This window comes from Dromiciops gliroides, chromosome 5, assembly GCF_019393635.1.
Source record: "Dromiciops gliroides isolate mDroGli1 chromosome 5, mDroGli1.pri, whole genome shotgun sequence".
Taxonomy (NCBI): Eukaryota; Metazoa; Chordata; class Mammalia; order Microbiotheria; family Microbiotheriidae; genus Dromiciops; species Dromiciops gliroides.
In genome coordinates, this window is record NC_057865.1 from 180,530,200 (window position 1) to 180,554,693 (window position 24,494).

The window sequence follows — 24,494 nt, forward strand, 5'->3', positions numbered from 1 at the left end:
CGTTTAATTATAAGTTGACTAAAGGAATAGAGAAGCTGGATACCAGAGTAAATAAATGAGGGAAAAAAGCATAGCCCAAAGTAGAGAATTTGTGAACTAAAATTGTTCTTCTGGTGATACCTATCCCTGATAAGTTTCCCAAGTTCCTAAAATAATTTGCTGAAGAATTAAAATATGATAACTAAAAAAGAGAAGAAATATACATACCACAGCAAGAAGTGTGAAAGGCAAAATATCTATTTTTAAAGCTCTGAGAGTTTCTGTTGATTCCTCCAAGAACCCCAAGGTCCTCATAGAGAGAGTCCTCAAAGGGGAGAAAAGATTTTTTTCAGCTATATGAAGAGACTAGAATAAATTAGAACTGTTCAAATGATTATTTCTTATCAAAATAACATTCAAAGGAACAGTCATCAAGTGCCCACTTAGGGATTATGCTGTGGGAACCTTGATTATATATTTACTGGGGATGACTCCAAGAGACATTTTTATGGGATTTAGATGCCAGGGACAAAAAGAGTATGATGTAAGCTTTAGGAGTGGGGCAATTTATGGTTTACTTTGGAAGAAATGTCTGGAAAAAAATGAGAAGTGCTGGCCAGATTTTATAGCAATAGCATTACACAGGCCAGGAGTAATGTCAATTTAAATGTATTTAGATATGATGGAAAGACATTTACCTACGTACATATGGGAAGAGAATGAATTATGGACTGATATATACTTAAATTCTTCAGAAATGAAAACCATGGTCATGAGTGTGTATTAGGTATAGAACAATGAACCTTTTTCAAACAAATAATTCTTGTATTACTTGCTTTATGGCAAGAAGCAACAATTACACAGTATCAGAGCAAAATGAGAAAGAACACAAGGCAGGAGAGAAATGAAATTGATCTATTGCAAGGCCTTATAGGTTAAGGGCTCACAGATGTATAAGGAGAAAAGAGTTTATTAAAAAGTTTGGGAATGTGAGTAAGAAGGGAACTGGAAGAGTTAGAAGGGAGGGAGTAAAAAGGGACAGAAAGGATTGGAGATTTTTGAGTCTGATTTATAAAACATTACTCAAGAATAGTTCAAATTTGAATGCTATGAACCTATATCTTTATAAAATTAGTAGGAATAATAACATGGATGATGTATTCCAACAATAGTTGTTCACATTTTCATATCTTTGTATTTGTTTGGCTCAGCAATTTAAAACACTAAACACAATTTTCTTTAACTTTATCATGTGCTTATGACAGAATTTTTTTTTAATGGATGGGAGGTGGTTGGTCAGTCAATCAATACATTTATTAAGTACCTATTATGTGTTAAGCACTGTGCTTATCAAGGGGGATTCAAAGGCAAAAGTAAAATAGCCCCTGCTCTCTCTCAGGGACTACAACATAATGATATGATATTTAAATCCATGGAAAAATACAAGATGATTAGGAGAACAAGAAGACACTAGCAACTAGGGGGCCAAGAAAGACTTAAAAGTAAATCAGAGATTCATAAATCAGGATGGTCATCAGTCAATGATTGCCTTGGAGAACATTACTCCAGTTCAGTAAGAGTCTTGGTCCCTTTCATCCTTTCCAATTTCCTTACACCTTGTTCCCTTTCACATACTCTGTGATCCAGTGACACTGTCCTCCTTAGTGTTTCTCACACTGAGTGTTTTCACTGGCTTTCCCCCCCTGTTTAGAACTCTGTCCCCCTTCATCTCCTGGTTTTCCTAGCTTCCTGGAAATCTCAGATAAAGTCACATGATCCGAAAGAAGCCTTTTCCAGGCCTCCTTAATCTTAGTGCCTTCTTTCTGAGACTTCCTCTAATTTATTATCTATCTATTTTGTGTGTACATAGTTATTTGCATGTTGTCTCCCCATTAGATTATGAGCTCCTGGGAAAAAGGTCCTGGTTTTTTTTTTTTTTTTTTTTTTTGGTTTTTTTTTTTTTTTTTTGTCTTTCTTTGTATCTACAGAACTTAGCACAGTACCTGGCACATAGGCACATAATAAATGCTAATTGATGGATGGTTGAATCGGAAGATTTGAGTTTGAATCTTGGTTCTACTATTTACTATCTCTGTTGACTGTGATCCAATCACTTAACCTCTCTGGACTCAGTTTGTTTCTTTCTAAAATGAAGGTGACTTTTAGCTCTAAGTCTTAATATCCTCAAATCATTGTACAATGTTAATCATAGGATATGGAGGCTGACCAAACAACCTTGGAAAGAAAAACTCTCAGAAGAGCTATGTACTCAAGAGAAGCCAAAGCACAAATGGAAGATGAAGATGAAGGTAGATAATTTCTTAGAATATCCTTTATGGGGGCAGCTAGGTGGCGCAGTGGATAGAGCACCAGCCCTGGATTCAGGAGGACCTGAGTTCAAATCCAGCCTCAGACACTTAACACTTACTAGTTGTGTGACCCTGGGCAAGTCACTTAACCCCAATTGCCTCACCAGAAAAAAAGAATATCCTTTATAAATATGACATGAATAGACATTGTGGATTTCAGATTTTTGTAACCATTGAGATATGTGTATACCGGAGGTATAATGGACAAGGAAGAAGTGTTGGGGAAACTTTAGAGAAAAAAATATTGGGTCTTGTGGAAATTATTGTAGAAAATAATAAAATCTGAAGAATGGAATGTGAAACAATAAACATTTATTGGTCACTCATATGATGCCTTTCATTCCACTAAACTTATGAGTATGACAGTTGTAAAGAGGCAATAGTATGGAAATGGAACAACAGTAGAATAGAGAAATTTGAAATTTCTTCCATAATGGCCTAATCATGTCACTAATAAGTTGTTGGTTATTATGCCAATATGGTTGAAAGATGCTAGTGATAGTTAATCCTTTTGAAATGAACAGAAGTAAAGATGTAGATTAAAAGAGTCATATTTTGACCAGAGCAAGATAGTTCTCATGGCAAAATCAGAAATAATGGGTATGAGAATTAGAAAGCTATCTATTTTGTTGTAATTTTCTGGACCTGATAATGGTAGAATTGGAAAAAGATTTATTGTAAATTTTGAGAAACAAGATGAAATATTTATATTGCTTTGACATTTGTTGACAAGAAGTTTGTAAGATAAACCACTTAAGAAGTCCATAGGGGAAATATGCTACTATATTTCATCCTTTTCTAGGCTTTTTTTCATATTTGCTTAAATTTTAAAAAGCCAAATGAAAGACAAGATTATGACAATTATAAATTCAAGGAAAAAAGCCAACCCTAAAACATTTTCTTTGACCATTTAAATAATAGGTAATAGTTAAATAACAGATGATAACTATTCAGAAATATCTACTTGAGTTTCTCTATAGACACTTGGTCTTTATATATTTTAGAAAGCTGTGGATTGGTTTCAAAACCAAATCATTAATTTTGAATTTCAAGTAGTTATATCTACTCCATATTCAATATTATCTACCTGTGGACTTGTAGGTTATTAGCAAGTGCTATTCATCTAGTACAAATATGTACACAGAAATATAAAGAACCTCAATTTCTCAAGAAAGAGAAATAAAATACAACCTATACAACTTACTTTATATATAAATTTTATACATATGCTAAACTTAAGTATTTAATTTATATAAAATTATACAGCAAATTAAAGAATTAGACCAGGATAAAAAGAAACCAGAGTACTGGTACATGACTTCCCCAGGCTTCTGATAGTTACTACTGTCAAATGCAACATGTCTGTGCTATTAATAAATGTGGGAAAGGGTGATTAAAAAAAAAACAAACCAGAGAGGTTGGTAGCCTTTTTGAAAAACCAAAGGCAAGGGGCAGCTAGGTGGCACAGTGGATAGAGCACCGGCCTTGGAGTCAGGAGTATCTGAGTTCAAATCCGGCCTCAGACATTTGACACTTACTAGCTGTGTGACCCTGGGCAAGTCACTTAACCCCAATTGCCTCACCCAAAAAAAAAAAATCCAAAGGCAAGTGCTTTGGAGGACTCTCCTCAATTTAAGACATGGTTCCCTTCCCAGAATGGCTGCTTTAAGGTCATTTAAGGTGCTGCTTCTAGATCTCTTGTGAGTTTGAAATAAATTAAGGGGAAATGAAACTTGTTTATACTTCTTACCAAAATGAAGCTTTTAAAAATTTTTGTTATGCAGAGGAAGAAGAGGAGGAAGATGAAGATGATAACATGTCCACAGTGTTGAGGCTCAGGACTAAAATGCCATGGAAGACTTGCTGGAGATACCTCACTTCCGGAGGATTCTTCTTCCTTTTTTTGATGATTTTTTCCAAGCTCCTGAAGCATTCGGTTATTGTAGCTATAGACTACTGGCTAGCTACATGGACATCGGACCTTAATGGGAAGGATCGTATAAATGATTATCAGGTAGAAAGGATTTTTGCTTAAATCACTAAACAAAATGTGGGGGAAAAATCATCAGTATCCTACTATCACATTTTGAGTTCAGTCTTCACGCCAAGACTTCCTTTAGTACAATCTAAAGTTTCACATGATAGAGCACATATTATAATAATGAGGTAGCACTTAGCACAGTGCCTTGCACATAAATAAGCATTTAATAATATTGATTGATGGTGTAGGAGGTGAATTTCTGAATTCACCCATTATCTTGCTCTACTAACTGTCCTATATTAAGTATTAAATTTGACATACTCTATAAGAGGGTTTCTATTGTCTCTTTTATATGTATTCTTTGGAAATAGGCTTAAATGTACTTACATAGCAAAAATTAAAGTTTCAGTAGCTAATACCTTGATGAAAGCCAATACCAGTTGAAATTATGGAACATTAGGATCTCCTTAAATTTAAACCCATGTCTTGATGTTCTAGTCAATTATTTTTTTTATGGAGTCAGCAAGGTTTAGTGGTTATAGAGTAAGTAAAACCTGGCATCATATTCTGCCTCTGACACAATAGCTGCAGGATCTTGGACAAAGAACATAACTTCTTTATTTTTTTTTTTAGTGAGGCAATTGGGGTTAAGTGACTTGCCCAGGGTCACACAGCTAGTAAGTGTTAAGTGTCTGAGGCCGGATTTGAACTCAGGTACTCCTGACTCCAGGGCCGGTACTCTATCCACTGTGCCACCTAGCTGCCCCAAAGAACATAACTTCTATGTGACACCACAGCTCACTAGGACTCGATCCACTAGGTCATTAGCAGAATTTAATTTGCCTTGGTGTTGGAAGATCTCTCTGCTGAGAAAATCACAGGTCTTTTGTAAACAAAAATAGTTTGCTTACTCTGAGCAAATATACAAAGCACTGAGACCTCAGCTTATTCAACAATGATGCTTATGGGAAATTTGTAAATATCCTTGATCCCTAAAATCCCATTCAGCTCTAACTCTGATGGTACTAAATATGACCAACAAGAATAACAGAAAATTATGATTATTCAAAAGAAAATCCTGCTAGAGAGAAAAACAGTTTAGGTTTTGATTTATAGACTGCAGAGTTAAGATAAAAAGAAATGAATGGGGACTGTGGGATTGTTTTTCATTTTCTAGGACCAAGTGGCTAAAAGAAGGTCATAGTAGTATTCAAAAGTGAATTTATTATGGATTACAGCATTATAGGCTCAGTTAGACAGAGAGCTATAATTATTAGCTATTTTATTGCTTCAGAGCAGCTGGAAAAAGCTAAATCAGACTTTCTCCAAAAAGTGCGTGGGAAATAGCAAAATACTTTTATTTTACTATGCAGAATAATGCTTCAATCACCCTTCAAGGGGAACCTAGCACTTTTTTTAATATGAGATTTTTTTTAAACAGAAAGTCATCATTTTAAGAATAGAAAGAGATCATCTAATCTAATCTCCTGTTTTAGACAAGGGAACAGAGGCTTAGTAAGGTTAAATTACTTGTCCAAGGTAATTAATAGTAGTGCCAGTTTCTGAACTCCAATTCTCTGGTTCCATACTCTAGAGCTGTGATATTTGAACTTTCCTACTTTGATTTATTAAGTCAGTCATTAGGTTGAATAGATTATTCAATAGGCATTCATTAGACATCTACTCTGTGTAGTGTACCCTTTGTTATGCACTGTGCTAGGTGCTAGAATAAACCGAAAAATACAGTGAGATGATTTCATAGAGCAGATATTTAGTATGGAATAACGTATGGGAAGAACTGTTTTGGTGCTTGAGGATAATTTTCAGGCCCCTCAATCCAGCCCTCTTCTCACTTAGAAAAACCCAGGAAGGGCAAGGTAGAAACCAAAGATGTGATTGAATAAATGATGAGGAAGAAAACATTGTGCATACTTTGGAAGTGTTTTTGACAGATCACCAAGTCACTAAAATTTAGGCCTATCTTATGTGTCTTTGACTTGCAGTTTTTTACAAATAGGAAATTAATTTTGTTTCTGATAAAAAATGTCTGCTTTTTGTTTATTGTCTCTTTTATTTCCTCTAGTCTTATTATGTGGCTGGATTTACTATCCTTTGTGGAACAGGAATTTTCCTTTGCCTTGTTACATCTCTCACTGTAGAATGGATGGGCCTCACAGCTGCCAAAAATCTTCATCACAACCTCCTCAACAAGATTATTCTTGGACCAATCAGGTACAAAAGTGGTCATTTAACCAAAACCAAAACAAAGAAACAAAAAACTCTTCACTATATGCATTTTTGTAGCATAATGGAAAAGAATTTCTGTAGTTCCTTGGGATTAATACTAGAGAACATTCCAGAAGTCTGCTGACCATTCAAAGAAAGCAAGAAAACCCTAGGTCCTTAAATTTAAGTATGCAATGTTTAATGTGCTTTTTCCATAGGTTCTTTGATACAACACCTTTGGGGCTAATCCTAAATCGTTTTTCAGCTGATACAAATATCATTGATCAGGTGAGCACATAAATCTTCTTTTAAGTATGATGTTGATATTTAATCCTTCACTAAAGTTATACTCTCATAGTTCATCTTGGAAGGAAGGTGACGGTGTTATTTTCCCTCCTTAGGTTTCCTTATTTGTGCACATGTTTTATCCCTACCCTACAAAAACAATATAATAAAAGCTCCTTGTGGTCAGAGACTAGATCACTGTAGGCCCACACCAAGTACAAAATCTTGTGTATAGTAAATACTTAATAAATGTTAATTAGAACAAGTGAATTAATGAATTCTTAAAGGCTATATACATTAGAAAGATGTAAATTTGTCCTAAGAATGTCAATCATGAGCAAAAGTGGCCATTGATTTCTCTTGAACTTCTCTTTAAGTCTAGGTTAGCTCTTTGACCAAGGGAATTCAAAGATGATACTGACATTCCAGTATATCAGAAATATTCTGTTTAGTCTAGAACCACAATGACCAGACCAAGAGGAAAATCCTAGCATAAAACAGGTTGGCTCCCTAGTATTGCCAGTACTCTCATGGTAGTTCAGGGAGGGGATAAGGGGAGATTCTAAAATACACTGGGTTCAAGCTGCAAAGGGCTGGTACCCAGTTGATTAGACATGCTCAGATGTTTGTATAGCCACTATCTAATTATGGTCCCAATGATACTGAACATAAGCAGTCTACTATCTCTAAAACTACAGAGGCTTACTTTTGCAAAATAATGTGTTTACTTTGACCTAAAACATTTTTTTCTCAAATTACCTTCTGGATAGCACATTCCTCCTACTCTGGAGTCTTTAACCCGCTCAACTTTACTCTGTCTATCTGCCATTGGGATGATCTCATATGCTACACCTGTATTCCTGGTTGCTCTTGTACCTCTTGGAATTGCCTTTTACTTCATTCAGAAATACTTCCGTGTGGCCTCTAAGTAAGTACAATAGCCAATATATTGTTGTTGTTGTTGTTGTTGTTATTTGTCCATTGTTCTCAAAGAGAACCATGACATCATGATAATGTTATGGCTTGCAGTGAATTGGATTTAAGAGAGGCAGGGCTCTGCAAGGTCACCAACCTCACTCTCTCCTCCAGAGCCATCTGGGTCCACTGGCAAGATAGAACAAGGTTTGAGTGTTGCTTTAAAAAAAAGCTATTTTTTGCATCTGTCAAAGTCAATTTTTCCCCAAAAAGATGATGAGAGGCATTTTTTCTAGAAATGTATATAGCCTTTAACATGTAATAAATGTTTAAAATAACTTGTTAAACTGCCATAACCCCAATATTTTTCACTTTACAACCATTGTCAAATGTTTATTTGGTTGTAGAGATTATCAGTGCTGGGCACACAATGGCTATGAAATAAATACTTGCTTATAGGTAAAGGATCACTGAATTTTATAATTCTCATCAATTTCTTTTGTTCATCCACCAATTTTAACTGCCTAGTTTCTTTTCTGAATGTGGCCATGTCTGGAATTCAGGAACGATAAAATGTACTATATTTCCTGGTAAAATTTGAGGTAGTGCAATAAAACATATATATTAATATTTAGTAAATGTTACTCATATTATTGCCATGAAATCAAAAGAAAGCAAGGAAGACTCCATGCATATTGGGTAGACTCCCTGTGGAAAATTTATTGGACTACAGTTATAAATATCAAATAAATAAAAGATCGTTAGAATTATCAGAGGCCTGGGCAGCTAGGTGGTGCAGTGGGTAAAGCACTGGTCCTGGTTTCAGGAGGACCTGAGTTCAAATCCAGCCTCAGACACTTGACACTTAACTAGCTGTGTGACCCTGGGCAAGTCACTTAACCCTCATTGCCCCACAAAATAAATAAATTAAATTAAATGTTTTTGGGCAGCTAGGTGGAGCAGTGGATAGAGCACCGGCCCTGGAGTCAGGAGTACCTGAGTTCAAATCTGGCCTCAGACACTTAACACTTACTAGCTGTGTGACCCTGGGCAAGTCACTTAACCCCAATTGCCTCACTAAAAAAAAAAAAAAAAAGAATTATCAGAGGCCCATATTTCTAAATAATTAGAATCTTTTTATTTGGATCATACAAAAATAAAATCTTGTGTTAATTGTTCATAACTCTGTAAACTGTCATATTATAGAATGAGATAAACTTTTAGAATGTCAGGTGAATAGTCATTTTACTATTGGAATTCTACTCTATATTCGAATCAAAGAATCTTCAGAGTTAGAAGAAGCTTCAGAGATCATCTAGTCTAACATTTATGTCACTCTTGGAAAAAAAAATGGCCACACAACCTTTATTTGAAGACCTCCAATGAAGAGATGGGGCAGCTGTTAGCTGTATAGTGTTTAGATTTTTCCAGGTCTGGTGTCAGGAAGACCCATCTTCCTGAGTTCAAATCTGGCCTCAGACTCTTATTAGCTGTGTGACCTTGGGCAAGTAATTTAACCCTTTTTGCCTCAGCTTCCTTATTTGTAAATTGAGCTAGAGAAGGAAATGACAAGCTGCTCCAGTGTCTTTGACAGAAAGTCCCAAATGAGATCATGAAGAGTTGAACACAACTGAAAATAACTAAACAACAACAAAATCCACCTAATTGTATTGTTGTTCAGCCCTCATCTCTCCATTTCTCTATATAAGAACAGAATGATAGATGTTATGAAATGTTTTGCTAAAATACAGGTGAACTATATAGCATTTGATGGTTATAAATTTAGTAGCCCTTTTAACAAAAAATGGAAATAAAATTATTCTGGCATGACCGTCTCTTGAAGAAGCCATTCTGGCTCTTTGTAATTGCTGCTTCCTTTTTCTGTAGTTTCATTATTATTTTAATAATCCATATTAAAATTGGTCAATAGTCAAAGTCAAGTTTTGTTTGTAAACTTTCTCCTATATAGTATGCAGCCTTCATTCTCACCAGAGGACTTTAATTTTATCCTTGGAAGGGTAAACTCTGGTATTGGAATAGAATCATAGAAGTTTTGTATATTGTCCAACCTCTTCATATTAGATATGAGAATCAAGTCCCATAGAATCTGTGACTTACTCAAGATACAGGAAGTGGCAATTCTGGAATTCAACCCACATCCTCTGACTCCAGATTCAGCTCTTGTATTTCACTTCACAACACTGGTTCCTAATTGTCATAGAATTAAATTTGGTTCATCATTCTGAATGATTAAGATTTTGGGAATTCTGACTGTTATCCAGTATGTTTTCTATTCTCCCCAAATTTGTGCATCTGCAAAATTCACAGTTTCTAGTTGATTAATTGAAAGTGTTTAATAGCACAAGACCAAGACCAAGACATCCCTGAAGCATTCTACTAGATCCCTCCCTTCAGGTTGATATCAGCCTGAGATCCGGTCACCTAAAGCAATTTTGATTCTACCTGACTACTCCCAATTAGGCTTTGTCAAGTGCTTTGATGTAACCTGGACAAGCTATTGACTGTATTCAGTTATTAATTATATTAATATATTAATTATTAAGCTTTGATTTTATTCAATTTGCCAATCCAGTAACCCTGTCAAACATGCTCAGAATTGTAACAAAATCCCTAATAAAGTGAGAAAGTCCACCATCTGCTTAACAGAAGAGACAACTCTCAATTTATCTCATATTTAACATTATTTGAAAACAAGCAGAAAGAAAATTGCGGTTCTTTCTGCCTCAGAGAGTACCATGGACTTTTAGACCTAGGAAGTATATCAGATGTCATCTAGTTCAAACCCTAAACCAATGAAGTCATTTAGTATTCTATACTTGAAAATCTTCAGTTAGGAAAAACATGACCTAACAATGAAGCCCTATAATTTTTGTAATTAGGAGTGCTTCAACTGCATCTCTAACTCAGATCAAGTTCACTCAGGTTAATCTATTCCTGAACCCAGATTATTGTTCTCTCTGAATGTTCATGCAGAAAAGAACAAAATTGCTAATCTCACTTTTTCTTCTTCTGATGTTGTTGCTATTTCTGCTTGCTGGGGGAGAAAAGATAAATGAGATAGCTTAGGTAAAGTGTTCTGTGTCACATATAAATGTCAGTCATCATCATTTTCATCATCATTGAGACAATTGAAAATTTTCTACGATCCTTTTTTTGCTTCCTCGATGTGTTAGAGACACTACTAATATTCAACTCTCAGTCCCATCATACGTGTATCACATAATTTATTTCACCAGCCTGGTTCTTTAGCAATATTTGGGTAAAGCTCTGTCATTTGTAGATAGAAACAGGTAATAAGTTGATAGAAAATGGTTGGTTTCAATTGTGATTATATTTATACTTACAGAGAATGAAACTATTAATTTTGAAAGTGAGCAAACAGGACAGAAGGGATTAATTTAGACCTGCATTTAAGAATACCTCAAATGACCAAGCTGCCATTTGACACGGTGCATTTATACATACTAGGGCTAGTGGGATGAAAATTTTTATTTCAAGATAAAATGGTAATATCAGTTTGTAATTATTTGTATTTAAAGTACATTTGCACAGATAAGATAAATTATAATACAATTCTAAACATATATTAAAAATCGATGCACCTGGTTCTTCTGGTTTTAATAAGCACCTACTATGTATATGCCAGGAACCACCTACTAGGTACCTAAAATGAAATATGCCCTGCCCTCCAGAAGCTTATATTTTATTAGGGGAAAACAACACGAACATAGACAAGGATATACAAAATCCAGATAATGTAAATACAATGTAATTTCTGGGCAGAAGAGGAAGGAAGTGATAGCAAGTAGTAGAATCTGAATAGGCCATGTGCATGAAGTGGCCCTGGAGCTGAGCTTTGAAGGAAGCTAAAGATTCAGAGAGGCTGTGGTGAAGAAAGAATGCCTTCTAGACATGGTGGGGAACAGCCTGTGCAAGGGAACAGGAGATGCAATGTTGCAGGGAAAAGAAAGTTTTCCAGTTTAGCTAATAGCTGGAGTTCATGAGAGAGAATAATGAACGAGGGCTGGAAGGTAGGATGGAGCCAGATTTTAAAGGGCTTTAAATGTCAGAAAGACTTGTTATTTTATACTAGAAGTGATAGAAGACCATTGAAGCTTCTTGATCAGAGAAGTGACATCATCAGATCTGAGATTTAGGAATATTAATTTGGAAGCTATCTAGAAGATGTCTGGTTGAAAAGAAAGACTACAGATATGGAACTATTGCAATAGTCCAGGTTCAAACTAATGAGGGTTTTTACAGTGCTGGCCAGGGCCAGATGATAGTGCTTTTGAAAAGGCAAAATCAATAAAACTAGGGAACTGAAAATATATGGTGGGAGGTGGTGAATGAGTGAAGAGTTGAGGGAAAATCTGAGGTTGCAAACCTGGGTGAAACAGGGAAATTAGGAAGAGGGTACGATTTTGGGGAAAAGATAGTGAATTCTGTTTTAAATATATTAAGTTTGTGATACTTTGGGGACATCCAGTTGCAAATGCCAAGTCATCAACTGATGATGTATGACCAGAGCTCAGGAGAGAAACTAAGACTAGAAATATAGGTCTGGAAGTCATCTACTTAGAAATGACAGTTGGACCCATACAAACAGTACGTAATTGAAGAGGCTTTAATAAAGCAAGTGTATGTATGTGTGCTAAGGCTCTTTAGTGTCTCTCATATGGCATTGACAAGGGGCCACATCAAGCCTTAAAGGATTTTTTCTTACTAGATTGGACTCCAGGAACATAACCAATTGTTAGAAGTTGTTCCTTGGGAGCATCCTGGGACCAGGCGAGGATAGTGAATGTCAGATGAATGTCTTTTTACTTTAGCTCTATTCCATAGTCTATTCCCAGGCTCAGAAAGGTTTGAAAAGCATATTACTTGGCAGTAACCATGGTTTTCTTAGTGGGCTCAAAGTCAGAAAAAAGGAATGTTCATGAATCAGAGCAGCAAGATTAAGAAAATTTTAAAAAGTAGTAGTAGATTTTCAAGGACACACAACCACAGTATATGAGGCAGTTGTGCGTCTTACTTCCTTACTCTTTACTCCTTACCTACAATACCTCATTTTCCATTTTTTTCTCTTCTCTTATTTTTTTCCCTTACTCATTTGTTCTTTCTGTTTTCCCTGTTTCTGGCATTAAACTTGCTATCGGTGCCCACTGATACTGTCAAGCTTGTCTTACCTACAAGGTTGGCACTCATAATTTTAACAATCCCTTGGGGGGGGGACAGCTAGGTGGCGCAGTGGATAAAGCACCGGCCCTGGATTCAGGAGGACCTGAGTTTAAATCCGACCTCAGATACTTGACACTTACTGACTATGTGACCCTGGGCAAGTCACTTAACCCCCATTGCCCCCCAGAACAACAATAACAACAAAAATAATCCCCTGGCCTAGGAGGCAGCTAAGTTATACATTGGATGGAGAGTTGACCTTGGAGTCAGAAAGACTTGAGTTCAAATTTAGCCTCAGTTATTTACTTGTTCTATGACCCAGGGCAAGTCCCCTAGCCTCTGACTGCCCTAGATGCTTCAGCTTTACAGTGTAAATAATAAAAGCAGCTACCTCACAGGATTGTTGTGAATATTAAATGAGATAATATTTGTAAAGCATCTTACAAAGTCCTTGGCACATAGTTCCCTTCCCCGAAGACTACAATCAATCAGTAAACCATTATTATAGGACTAAATCAGGTGGAAATTAGAACAAAGGAACCTTATAAAGTCAACATATTTATCTCAAAGAAAAGCCAAACATAACGAACCCCTGCATGTTATGAGGCTGGAATGCCTAAACTTTGCTAGAAGAGCTCAGAATACCTAAGGCACTCTATTCATAAGCATCTTGCTGAGTGAAATTGCTACAGGAAATCCCACAGATTTTTTTAATACCTAAAATCAAAGATCGTGTGATATGAACCATGAAATGACTATAGCTTTACAAATATGCATGTTCTAAATATAAGATCTAACTGGTCTTTTACCCTTTTGGTTTCACAAAAACTAATTTTACAAGCATGGCTCTGTTTATTCTAAATTCACAGTTTGCCTCATGGCTAACAGTGGTGCTGCTTCCTCCTGACATCTATGTGGTTTACAAATGTATGTTGTGCAAGTAGGAAAGGTTATCATTTCTTTTAATGCCTGATCTTTACCTTTATGTCCCATCTCTAGGGAATATGAGCTTATTTTTTTTCAAAATTAGGAAAGTCAGGGGTTTCTATTTATTTGGCATGTTGGACTGGTTGTCAAGAGCAGGTCCCAAGTTTGTCACCAAAGATGATTTTATTGAATTCATCACTTTGTTGCTGTCTAATATACCAACAATATATACCTAAAAATTCTGCTACACAAGCTATTCAGAAGAGAATAAGAAAATGGGAAAAGTCAGAACATGGTTTTTGAAACATATTATTTATTTCATTATCTGTTCTACAGCTACTGTCTTTTCATTATAAAAAGAAAGGGAATCATGTGAATGTGTGTTTTTATGGAACTCTAAGAAGATTCCATTCTTTGACATTGACTGAAAGTACATCATGTAAAGGAATTTGGATGTTGAGTCACAAGACTTGGATTTGAATTTTGCCTTTGCTATTTATTTGTTTATTTATCTATCCATCTATTTAGTTAGTTAATGTTTTTTTTATTTTGTTTTGGTTTTTGCCTTTGTTATTTGTTATTTCACCTGGCTGGCCTTTGTCATTTCACCTCTTTCTCTCAGTCTTAATTTCGTTTCTAAAAGTAGGTAATTGGAGTAAATCGTGTCTCAGTTCCCTTCCAGCTCTCAAGCTTTGATCCTACTTCATGCCTGGTCTTATATCTGATGTAGATGAGTATATTGATGGTTTTATTATAGAATGGACATATTCTAATTGTTTCTTGTCTTTAGCTTATTTTTGTATCTTCCCTCCTCCTTAGGGATCTCCAGGAGCTTGATGACAGCACTCAGCTGCCTCTGCTTTGCCACTTTTCAGAAACTGCTGAGGGCCTCACCACCATTCGAGCTTTTCGGTTTGTAAACCTCTTCTTGAAATTCAAAATAGAGAATTTTATCTAATTCAAGTAATAAAGAGATAGTTATGGAGTAGACTGTATATGCTACAGGTAGCATAGAGGATACAAAGGCATATAAAACACAATCCTTCCATATATAGATGCCATGACAAATGGTGATTTGCTGATTCTCAGTTGACATCCCTGGAAGAAGCAGAGGTGCGATAGCTATAGCCTTAGCCAAACCAAAGGTAGACTGAAGTAGCACCAAACTTTCAGAATGGCAATAGTTATTGACTCCATGCAATTTTGAAGGAGTAGAAAATAGAGAGGACAGAACGGGCCAAGAAAAGATGGCTGTGTGCTATTTAATATTTTTATCAGTTACTTAGATGAAGGCATTTATGACATAATTATTAAATGCGTAGTTGACTCAAAGTTGGACAGGATAGCTAGCATGTTGGATGGCAGTGTCAGGATCTAAAATGATCATGAAATCTAAAATCACGAGCCTAATTTAATAGAGATAAAAGTAAAAGCTATATTTGGGTTCAGAAAATGAATGGAACAAGCACAGTATGTGGCAAGACAAAAGTTCCTATTTGTATTTGGGGTGGGGGGTAGTACAGATCTATGATTTTACTGGTGTAAGTAACTTCCACTTTGGAAATTCTGCTCCACCACAATGCAGCATTTCCTGGGACATTGAGAGGTTACATGACTGACTCAGAATCATACTGCTAGTCTGTATCTGAGATAGCATTTGACTCCAGGTCTGACCCCAAGGCCAACTGTAAAACTTTAACATTTATCTTATTACCTTATTAAATATGGCTGCTTATTTTATTTTATTTTATTTGGTGAGGCAATTGGGGTTAAGTGACTTGCCCAAGGTCACACAGCTAGTTAAGTATCAAGTGTCTGAGGCCAGATTTGAATTCAGGTTCTCCTGAATCCAGGGTCGGTGCTTTATCCAGTGTGCCACCTAGCTGCCCCATGGCTGCTTGTTTTAGCTAAAAATCTTATAGGTTAAGTGCATTGAAAATGTTAAAGTACTACATAAATGTCAGTTATTATTATCATTGTTGTCATTTATTATTATTGTTATTGTTATTATTATCCACTATTCCATGTTACTGAAAAACAAACGGGGATTTAGTGAACTCTGACCTCAATATAATTGAACAATTTTACATGGTAACAGCAATAAAACATGCTAATTGAATTTGGGAGCTGCCTTTAGGGAGAAGGGAGGTGAAAACCTTGTGGTTCTGTGCTCCAGTCACACTAGCTCTGGAATATTATTTTCATCTCTGGGATCCACAATTTAAAAGGGAAACTGACAAACTTAAACCCAAATGGAGGGAGGAGTTGCAACCAAGATAGTGAGAGAGCTGGAGATCATGTCATGATGTATTAAAATAGAATTATCCTAAATAGTTGAGGTTCTCTAATTTTATGTCTGCCACTCTTTCCACTGCACCAAGTTCTAAAATGTTTCAAATCAGATGTATATAAAAATGGCTTCATTACATTAGAAAAAGTGCGAACATAAAAAATAATTTATTTGGGGCATTTAGACCTTTCCTTAAATATTAGTGATCAGTTCAAATCCTATGCCATAGCTGCTCAAAAATGGAAAGTTTTAAGGTCTTAATCTGTATTAGAAATATCCCTGTTTGAATTTTCTGTCTGTTTTGAATGTCAGTAAGACCAAGAACAGAAATGGAGAAGACATTTAAAATCTTTCAAATAATCTAAGCTATGGCATAAGATATTCATATTTTGATATGTTATTTTTATAGCACCTAGGGAAACCCCCCTGACTGACAAGGTGAGCTCCTCAGAGATGATTCCAGTCTGAATGTACTCTATAAGTCCATATTCACTAAGTCCAAAGCTCCCACTAATGGGTTTATCTTTACCAGTCAAACAGTCAAAAGATAGTTCCAATCTAAGTCATTTAGTGAAATGGAACAGCAAAAAAAGTAACCATACAATACCAGTCCTGTTGTTCCACAAATACATTGTGTTGTTTAAAAATCCAAATGTGGGTTCTAATCTTTCCCCCCCAGTTTTGGGGGGGAAACTGGATAAAATCACTGATAAATTCACCAAGAGTTTAGGCTTTTAAGGGTTTATTAAAAGATAAAGATAGTAAAGAAAGAGAAAGATTGAGAACAGATTTCTTATAGCATGGAAATCCTAGCCTCCCTAATCTCCCACGTGAAGTCCTGCCACCAAACCAATGTCTCAAACCCAAAGAGGAAGAAGTTCCCCACCAGTGTCCACTTCCTCCTTCATGTCCTCCTCCCAGAAATGGGAGGTTCTTCAAACTGATTGGCTAGTGTCATTCAAATCCATTGGTTCACTGGACTTGAAGGTGGTCTTGAGTTAAGTTCAAAGTTTTTAGCTTCTGAGAACAATGCCTTCTTAAGGGCTAGCCAGATGTGCTTACAATCTAGTTAACAATCAGTTTACATTCATCTCCAGGTGGGCCTTTGAATATCTTCTAAGTCCCCTTATCCACCACATTCTATTATCTAGACACACCATGGAGGAAAAGCACACAAGGATTCATGGAGAGATGAACATGTTGGGAACAATTGTCACAATGGTCCAGGGCTTCTGATGTCTTCTAGTGATATCATTATACTACTCCCATTATGCCTGCTACCTACTGGTCTTTTCCAGAGTCTCTGGAAGCTACTTCCCTAGACCCTGCTCCTTTTAATGCTGCTTAGCTAGATAGCTACTTCTCTGTAAGCTGCTGCCTCACTGAGTGCATCCAGTTATAACCCTCACTAGATATGCACCAATACAAGTTCTCTCTGCTTCCAGTTTCTGGCTTCAGCTTAAGTCTTCAGCAATAGTGCTATTTCTTCCTCATGAGAAGAGTAGGCTCTGCCATGTTCTTTTAGTTCATAAATCCAAAGGGTTTTTTCCCAGCCTTTTTTTTTTAAAGAAAAGCAGCTCTCCTTGTTAGTCATAAGACAAAAGCCATTCCAAAACAAATAAACAAAGATCCTTCTCAGCCTTTTCCCTTTATGGAGTGGTCTGTTACTGGCTAGTAGAACTTGTATAGGAAAAGTAGCAGGGTCCTCATTCTAGCTTATCCCACATTTTCTATTTTTCCTGATTTTATTTTCTGAAGGCTAGTCATTCCTCATGTGGGGGTTACTTCTCTTGTGATTGCTAAGTAGCTTGGGCGGGGGGGGGTGTCTCGATTTCCAATAGTTTTTAGCTTAAAAACCCCTTCTGTTTTCCATATAGATGAATAGACAGAGTAAAGACATAGAGACAAAAATAAGACCATGGGACTAGGTTATTGTCTCTCTTACCTATCTAGCCATATTCCTTTCCTTTCAGAGACAGAGGATCTTAAGCCTTTATCATGTGCTGGAAACTGATGTTTGTTTATGTAAAATCAGAAAAGGTTTTAAATTCATCCTCATCTCTGTTATAACACTGATTTCTGTAACTCCACTTTGCTTAAAGGAGCTAAATGTTGAAGACAAAATTGGACCAAAACATAAATTTAAGACACTTTCACACTCAACTTTACGTATCATAGAATTTTTGCATATACCTAAAAGATGTAATAGGTTTCCTTCATGTAATACTTTCTGTAGCAGGAAACTTTTCCCTTTGAAAGTGTGCAGATTGTTAAGTTTTATATTTGAAACAAGTTCTAGGTATTGTTTTTTCACTCTAATCACTTACCACTGATATATGATAACCATGTTAATGACAGAGCAACACTACATTCAAAACTCCTTTGTTGAACAGAAAGAAATATATTTACCAGAAAGAGAGCTATCCTTCCAAATAGTTACTAATCAGGGGGTATTAGCTTTCCAAGAAAACCTCAAAGCTCTAGAGACTCTGAGTAGCTTGAAAGAAAGGAACAGATAATAATGATTACTGACATTTATATGGAGTTCTAAGGTTTAATTTCCTCACAAGGACCCTCTCTGCATGAAGTAGCACAAATATTACATTTATCTTACAAATGAAGAAACTGAGGCTGAGCAAGATTAAGTGGTTTGTCAAGGGTAAAACATCTGGCAAGAGCCTGGTTTTGAACACAGGCTTCTGGCTCCAGAACGAGTTATCTTTCCACTATGTCACTATGTTGATGATAGATAAGTCAAGATTCAGGTTTTCTGAAAGGTACCTTTTCCATAGGTACTAGTCACCTAAGCAGAGTTTTGCTATTACTCTTCCAAATTAAAGTTTTCTTTTTGGATCCAAAATTCTTGTAAGCCATAGGAAAAAGAAAAGACTATTTCCCTTTAATTCTGGTGTTCCTAATCCCATGACTGTAAGAATAATCTAATAGTAAAACTAACTAGTAACTAGCTTTCCATCAGGGGAGTGTTGCCCTTAATTTATACAAGTATGGATCCTTTAGACTGAATTTTGCAAGGTGAATATAACAAACTGTCATACTTTTACCAGCAAAAGAACGACCCAGAGTGAGCCAGAAGATGGAGGGCCTGAAATATGGTCATAGTCCCACTGTCAGGACAAAACTCTCTCAATTTTGGTATTATCAATTTTTGGTATTTCATGAAAGCTACTCAGATTTTCTAGTTTCTTAGGGTTCTGTTGGGAAACTAATATTTACTGATCATACTTTTAGCCCTCCCCTGTATTCCAAGTTCTTCATAAACTAGAATGAAACAATGAACTCCCTCAAGTAGCTCAGCAAAGTATCACAGTTCAATTAGACTAAGATTTTGGTATCCTTTCCTATTTGCTGTCTGATAGAATAAAGGTCTAGGAATGTTCAAAAAGATGAGCTGGATATGGATGAAAAGATGCAGATTGAGTGTGTCAAACTTTCCATTAGGAAAACAAAGGGTTTCTTGCCAAATAGAAACACACAGAAAGAATGTTCACTGCATTTTCATCCCTCCCCACTCACTGCTGCGTCAATTGTTGCCAAATCCATTTACAAATGGTTTAAAAGTGCAACCAAGATAATACCACAAAACTTAAGAAATAGTAAGGAAAGGGAATGCTGTCAGAAAGGGCAATTTTTAAAGTTGTTCATTGTGATGTTATTGGCTTTGCCTCAACTAAATTATAATGCTAACTGCCATTGGGGAGAGGAGTCAGGTGGCACATAGACTCAACTTTTAAAATTTTGTTATTTTCTAATAGTCATGAGATGGGAAAAGTTGCAAATTTGGTCACCAATTGGGTAGAAGGGCTTCCTTCTCAAACCATATGAAGATAATTATGTTCTGGGAGCCACATTTTAGAAAGAAACATTTAGAAAGTGACATTTAAATCACTTCTCTTAATGAGGCTACTGGAAATTTTGTCAGAGGGTCAGTTAAAGGAACTAAAGATGTCTAGCCTTGGGGGCAGCTAGGTGGTGCAGTGGATAAGGCACTGGTCCTGGATTCAGGAGTACCTGAGTTCAAATCTAGTCTCAGACAGTTGACACTTACTAGTTGTGTGACCCTGGGCAAGTCACTTAACCCCCATTGCCCTGCCAAAAAAAAAAATGTCTAGCTTGGAAAAGAGAAGCAAATGGATTATATGAAATCATCTCTTAAGGTCCTTTCCATTTCTAAATTCATGGTATTATAGCCTCCTAACTAACCTGTATCTTAAGTCTCTTTCTGCTCCAGTCCATTTTCTACATAAATAGGAAGACAAGATAGTTGTTTTCATGTCTTTATAAGACTTTCATATGGATAAAAGATTAGATTTATTCTATTTAGACCAGAGGCCAGAACTAGAAGTAATAGGGAAAAATTACACAAAGACATATTTCATCTTGATATATGGAAATACTGTACAACAATTAGCAGTGGTCTACTGTATAATGATGAATTTGTTTTGTTTGGCTATGCATATTTGTTAGGGGGATTTGCTTTTTTATGAGGGAGAAGAGGTAGTAGAGAGAGAAAATGGATATTTCTTAATACAAAAAAAATTTTTTTAAACCAATTAGTATGGTACAGAAATGGAATGGGCTTTTCCTTGGGAACTAGTAGGTCCTATATCACTGAAGACCTACACATTAATATTTGAGTAATCACTTCTTGGCATATAGTAAAAGTAATTCTGGTTCAGATATGGGATGGATGAGATACTCTCTGAATTCTCATTAAAAAATTGAAGAGTAGAAACACAAATTGGGCCATTCAAAAAGACTCTCTTAATCTTTCAGCTCTGAGATCTTATGGCAATGTGATTTTTTTTTCATTTTCCTTTACCTTATCCACCAGTGTATTTTGCATAACATTCAAGTTATATCTATACTATACAGTGAAATAATAATTTGGTGCCAATCAAATGTGTAGTGTAGTAATTTGATTAATAGAAATCGGATATTGATGACTTATTGAATTATCCTGGTTTCTGTGATCTGGTCACCTACATTGATCAATTCATTAGAGTGTTTCCTGTAAAAATGAATTCATTATACTGGATGATCAAGGAAACTGTATTTGCTGCCCACCTCAAAATTTGCTTTTTGAACATTAGGTATAAGTGATGGTTTGTCTCAAAGTTTTATATTTAAAAAATAATTTGTATTTCTGGAATGGTCAAATAGAAACACCTCTCTGGCTTTGGACTGTTATCTGGATTATTTATGTCAACATAATTTTTAAACACAAAGGCCATGCAAGATGATTCATGACTGCTGAGGTTGAACAAACTTCACTACTTTGATTTGGCATTTCATCAAGATCTGAACCAGCTTTTGTGATTGTATTATGCAGCCTTTCTATTGTTGCTATCATCAGGGGAAAATAATGGAAAAATGAAAAGAAACTATTTTTGTAATTTAGGAAAGATTTATTACCACATAGCATGACTTTTTGTGAGAGAATAGAACACATGTTCAAATGAATAAGGTTTTCATTAACAGTTTTATTTGTAAATCAGGTTATGGAAAAATTATCTTGAAAACTTTGAACCCAGAATGAACTTAGTTGATCACAGATAAATGTTTAAGTTGTCTGCACGATATGTTTTTCATCTGCTACAGGCACAATGTAGGTCATTGTTAGATCCAAGATTACTTTTAATTCAGTGACCCAGTTTTGTAAAATCATAAGATTTAGTGATGAAAATGACCTTAGAGATCATCTAAGATGAAGTCAAATGCAATGAATAAATACTTTAGGAGTAAATGAAAAAAAAAAGATTTCTACAAAAAGAAAGAATAATGTGACAACAACAAGATCCTTAGAAGTAAAACTGACCCTGCAGGAAACATCAAAGTGGTGAATTAGAGAAATAGAGAATTTCTGGCATATTTAAAAATGCCAGTGAAAGAAAAAAATATTGAAAAGAATCACATGAGTCTTGGTAGCTTGAAACAGTAGGTGGACAATCTTTATAAAGGAGTGGATTCTCTAAGAAATGTAATTATCCAAATGGAAAACAAAATGAAAAGATCATTAAAAAATTAAACTAGAAGAATTCTGATTGCTAAAAATTCGAGTAACAGAGCTAGAGAACATAGCTTATTAAGAAATTGAGAATTATTAGTTACTAAGGAAAATGTAAAGAACTAACCATCTGAATTCCATACTTTTAAAAAAAGTATACGTGTACTTTTCCTGAAAGTATTAAAAATGGAAGACAAAGGCTAAGTCTGTGAAATCCATGGAATTTTGACAGAGAGAAATCCCAAATCTAATTCACCCTGAAATGTAATTATTAAACTCTAGTTCTCCAGTGAGAAAAGGATCTTAAAAATCTTTAGGCACAAATAACTCACGTATCAATTGTCCAACCACTTACCAACCACATGATATAGGCCAGTCAATTCCCATCTCTAGACCTTAGTTTCTTAATCTAACAACTTTAGGGGGTTAGATAAGATGATTTGTAGTGTTCCTTCTATCTCTAAATTCATGATATGATAGCCTCCTAACTAACCTCTGTGCCTTAGATATCTCCCTCCTCAGATCTATTTTATGCATAACTGCCAAATTGTAAGTATGGATATGCCATTCCCCTATTCAGGGAGCTTTTGCCTATAAAATAAAACACAAATACCTTTGTTTTTCATTTTAATCCCATCATAATTTGGCCACATTTAGAATAATTTCAATTACTTTTCCCTCACCAACTCTACATTTCCATCATATTGCTTTATTTGCTTTTCTTTCACTTGACATCCCACCTTTCATTGTTTTGCCTTGGCATGGACTGTTCCCTGTGCCCAGAAAGTTCTTGATCCTTACTTTTGCGTTTTAAAGCCTATTGCTTCTTTTAAGGCTTAAGCTTGAATTTCACTTCCTTACTGAAACCTGTCCTGATATTCCAAGCTATTAGTGTTCTCTTGCCTAAAAATTGCTTTTATTTTGTATTTGTTTATCTGCGTGCATGTCATTCTCTTCCAGAATAGTGTAAACTCTTTGTGGGCAAAGATTGTTTCAATTTTGGGGTTTTTTTATTCCCCGTGCCTAGCATTTAAATGTCTGATGAATTGAAATGCTAAAATAATTGGATTTTAGGGAATTATTAAAGGGGACATAAGTGGTCTTCTGTCAGATCTTAACAAGTCAAACTGAAAGATAAGATGGAATTAACAAGCTGAACAAAATACTGAGAAATTTTATTGATATTAATTACAGATATATATATATATGTATATATATATATATATATATATATAGAGAGAGAGAGAGAGAGAGAGAGAATTGAACAGGATTTATGAAGAAATTTTTTCCTCAATACATTATGCTTTTATAAAATTTGATTATGGTCTAGGGCAATAGTGTTAAACTCAGAAACAGGAGCCACTAAAGGATCAGGATCAATATGGACTGCATGTTGATTTAGAAAACCAAAAAGTAACATTATCTCCTATTGTATTTTTCTTTATTTTATGAAGTATTTTCCAATTGCATCTTTAATCTGGTTCAGGCTACACTGAAGAATACTGTAGGATACAAGTCTGGTCTGAGGCATTAAGAACTATACTGAAATTTAACATCTGAAGAAGAAACCATCACATTCCACTCGAACCCAGCTTACAATTCAGGGCCACACTATTCTGCAAATCACTTATATTCCCAGCTTTGGAGTAATTCTTGACTCTTCATTCTACCTAACCCCAAATATCCAATATTGGTCAATTCTCCCTCCATAATACCTCTTATATCAGTCCATTTACATAACCACCATCCAAGTTTAGGCCCTTATCACCTCTCACCTAAATCATTATTACTACAGCCTCTTAATTATTTTTCTTGTATCCATTCTCTTCCCTTTCCAATCTATCCTTGACATAGCTGCAAAATTGATGTTCCTGAGGGACAGTTTGCACCATATCATTCTCCTGTTCAAGAAGCTTTCAATTACCTATAGCATAAAATATAAACTCCCATCTTACTCTATTTAAAGTCCTTCATAATCTTACTTTTTAAAGAATAATTACATTTCACACTGGCCCCCTTTACACTCACTATGTTTCATCTAAATTTACCTCATTTCTGTTTCTCACATTTTTCATTTTTTGTCCACAGCCCTTAGTACAGGCTGTCCTCCATTCCTAGAAGGCACTCCTTCCTCATTTCTGTCTTTTAAAATACTGAACTCACTTCAAAGGTCAATTCAAGTGCCATTTTTTACATTAGACCTCTCCAGATCTTGGATTGCTATATGTTATATGATATAATTCTATGCCCTACCATATCATACAATACAACATAAGTAATATGTAATATGTGTGC

General features: G+C 35.5%; 1 protein-coding gene across 7 annotated transcripts in view; it reads left to right on the forward strand.

Annotated features, from left to right (window-relative positions):
• Positions 1 to 24,494, forward strand: part of ABCC9 (ATP binding cassette subfamily C member 9) — a 196,940-nt gene that overhangs the window by 119,406 nt on the left and 53,040 nt on the right. For all 7 annotated transcript variants that reach the window (XM_043967998.1, XM_043968001.1, XM_043967999.1 and 4 more), the window contains 6 exons: positions 2,192 to 2,288; positions 4,133 to 4,362; positions 6,413 to 6,561; positions 6,774 to 6,843; positions 7,611 to 7,768; positions 14,704 to 14,796. In XM_043967998.1, coding sequence (XP_043823933.1) covers positions 2,192 to 2,288; positions 4,133 to 4,362; positions 6,413 to 6,561; positions 6,774 to 6,843; positions 7,611 to 7,768; positions 14,704 to 14,796 — 797 coding nt within the window. The remainder of the gene's footprint in view (positions 1 to 2,191; positions 2,289 to 4,132; positions 4,363 to 6,412; positions 6,562 to 6,773; positions 6,844 to 7,610; positions 7,769 to 14,703; positions 14,797 to 24,494) is intronic.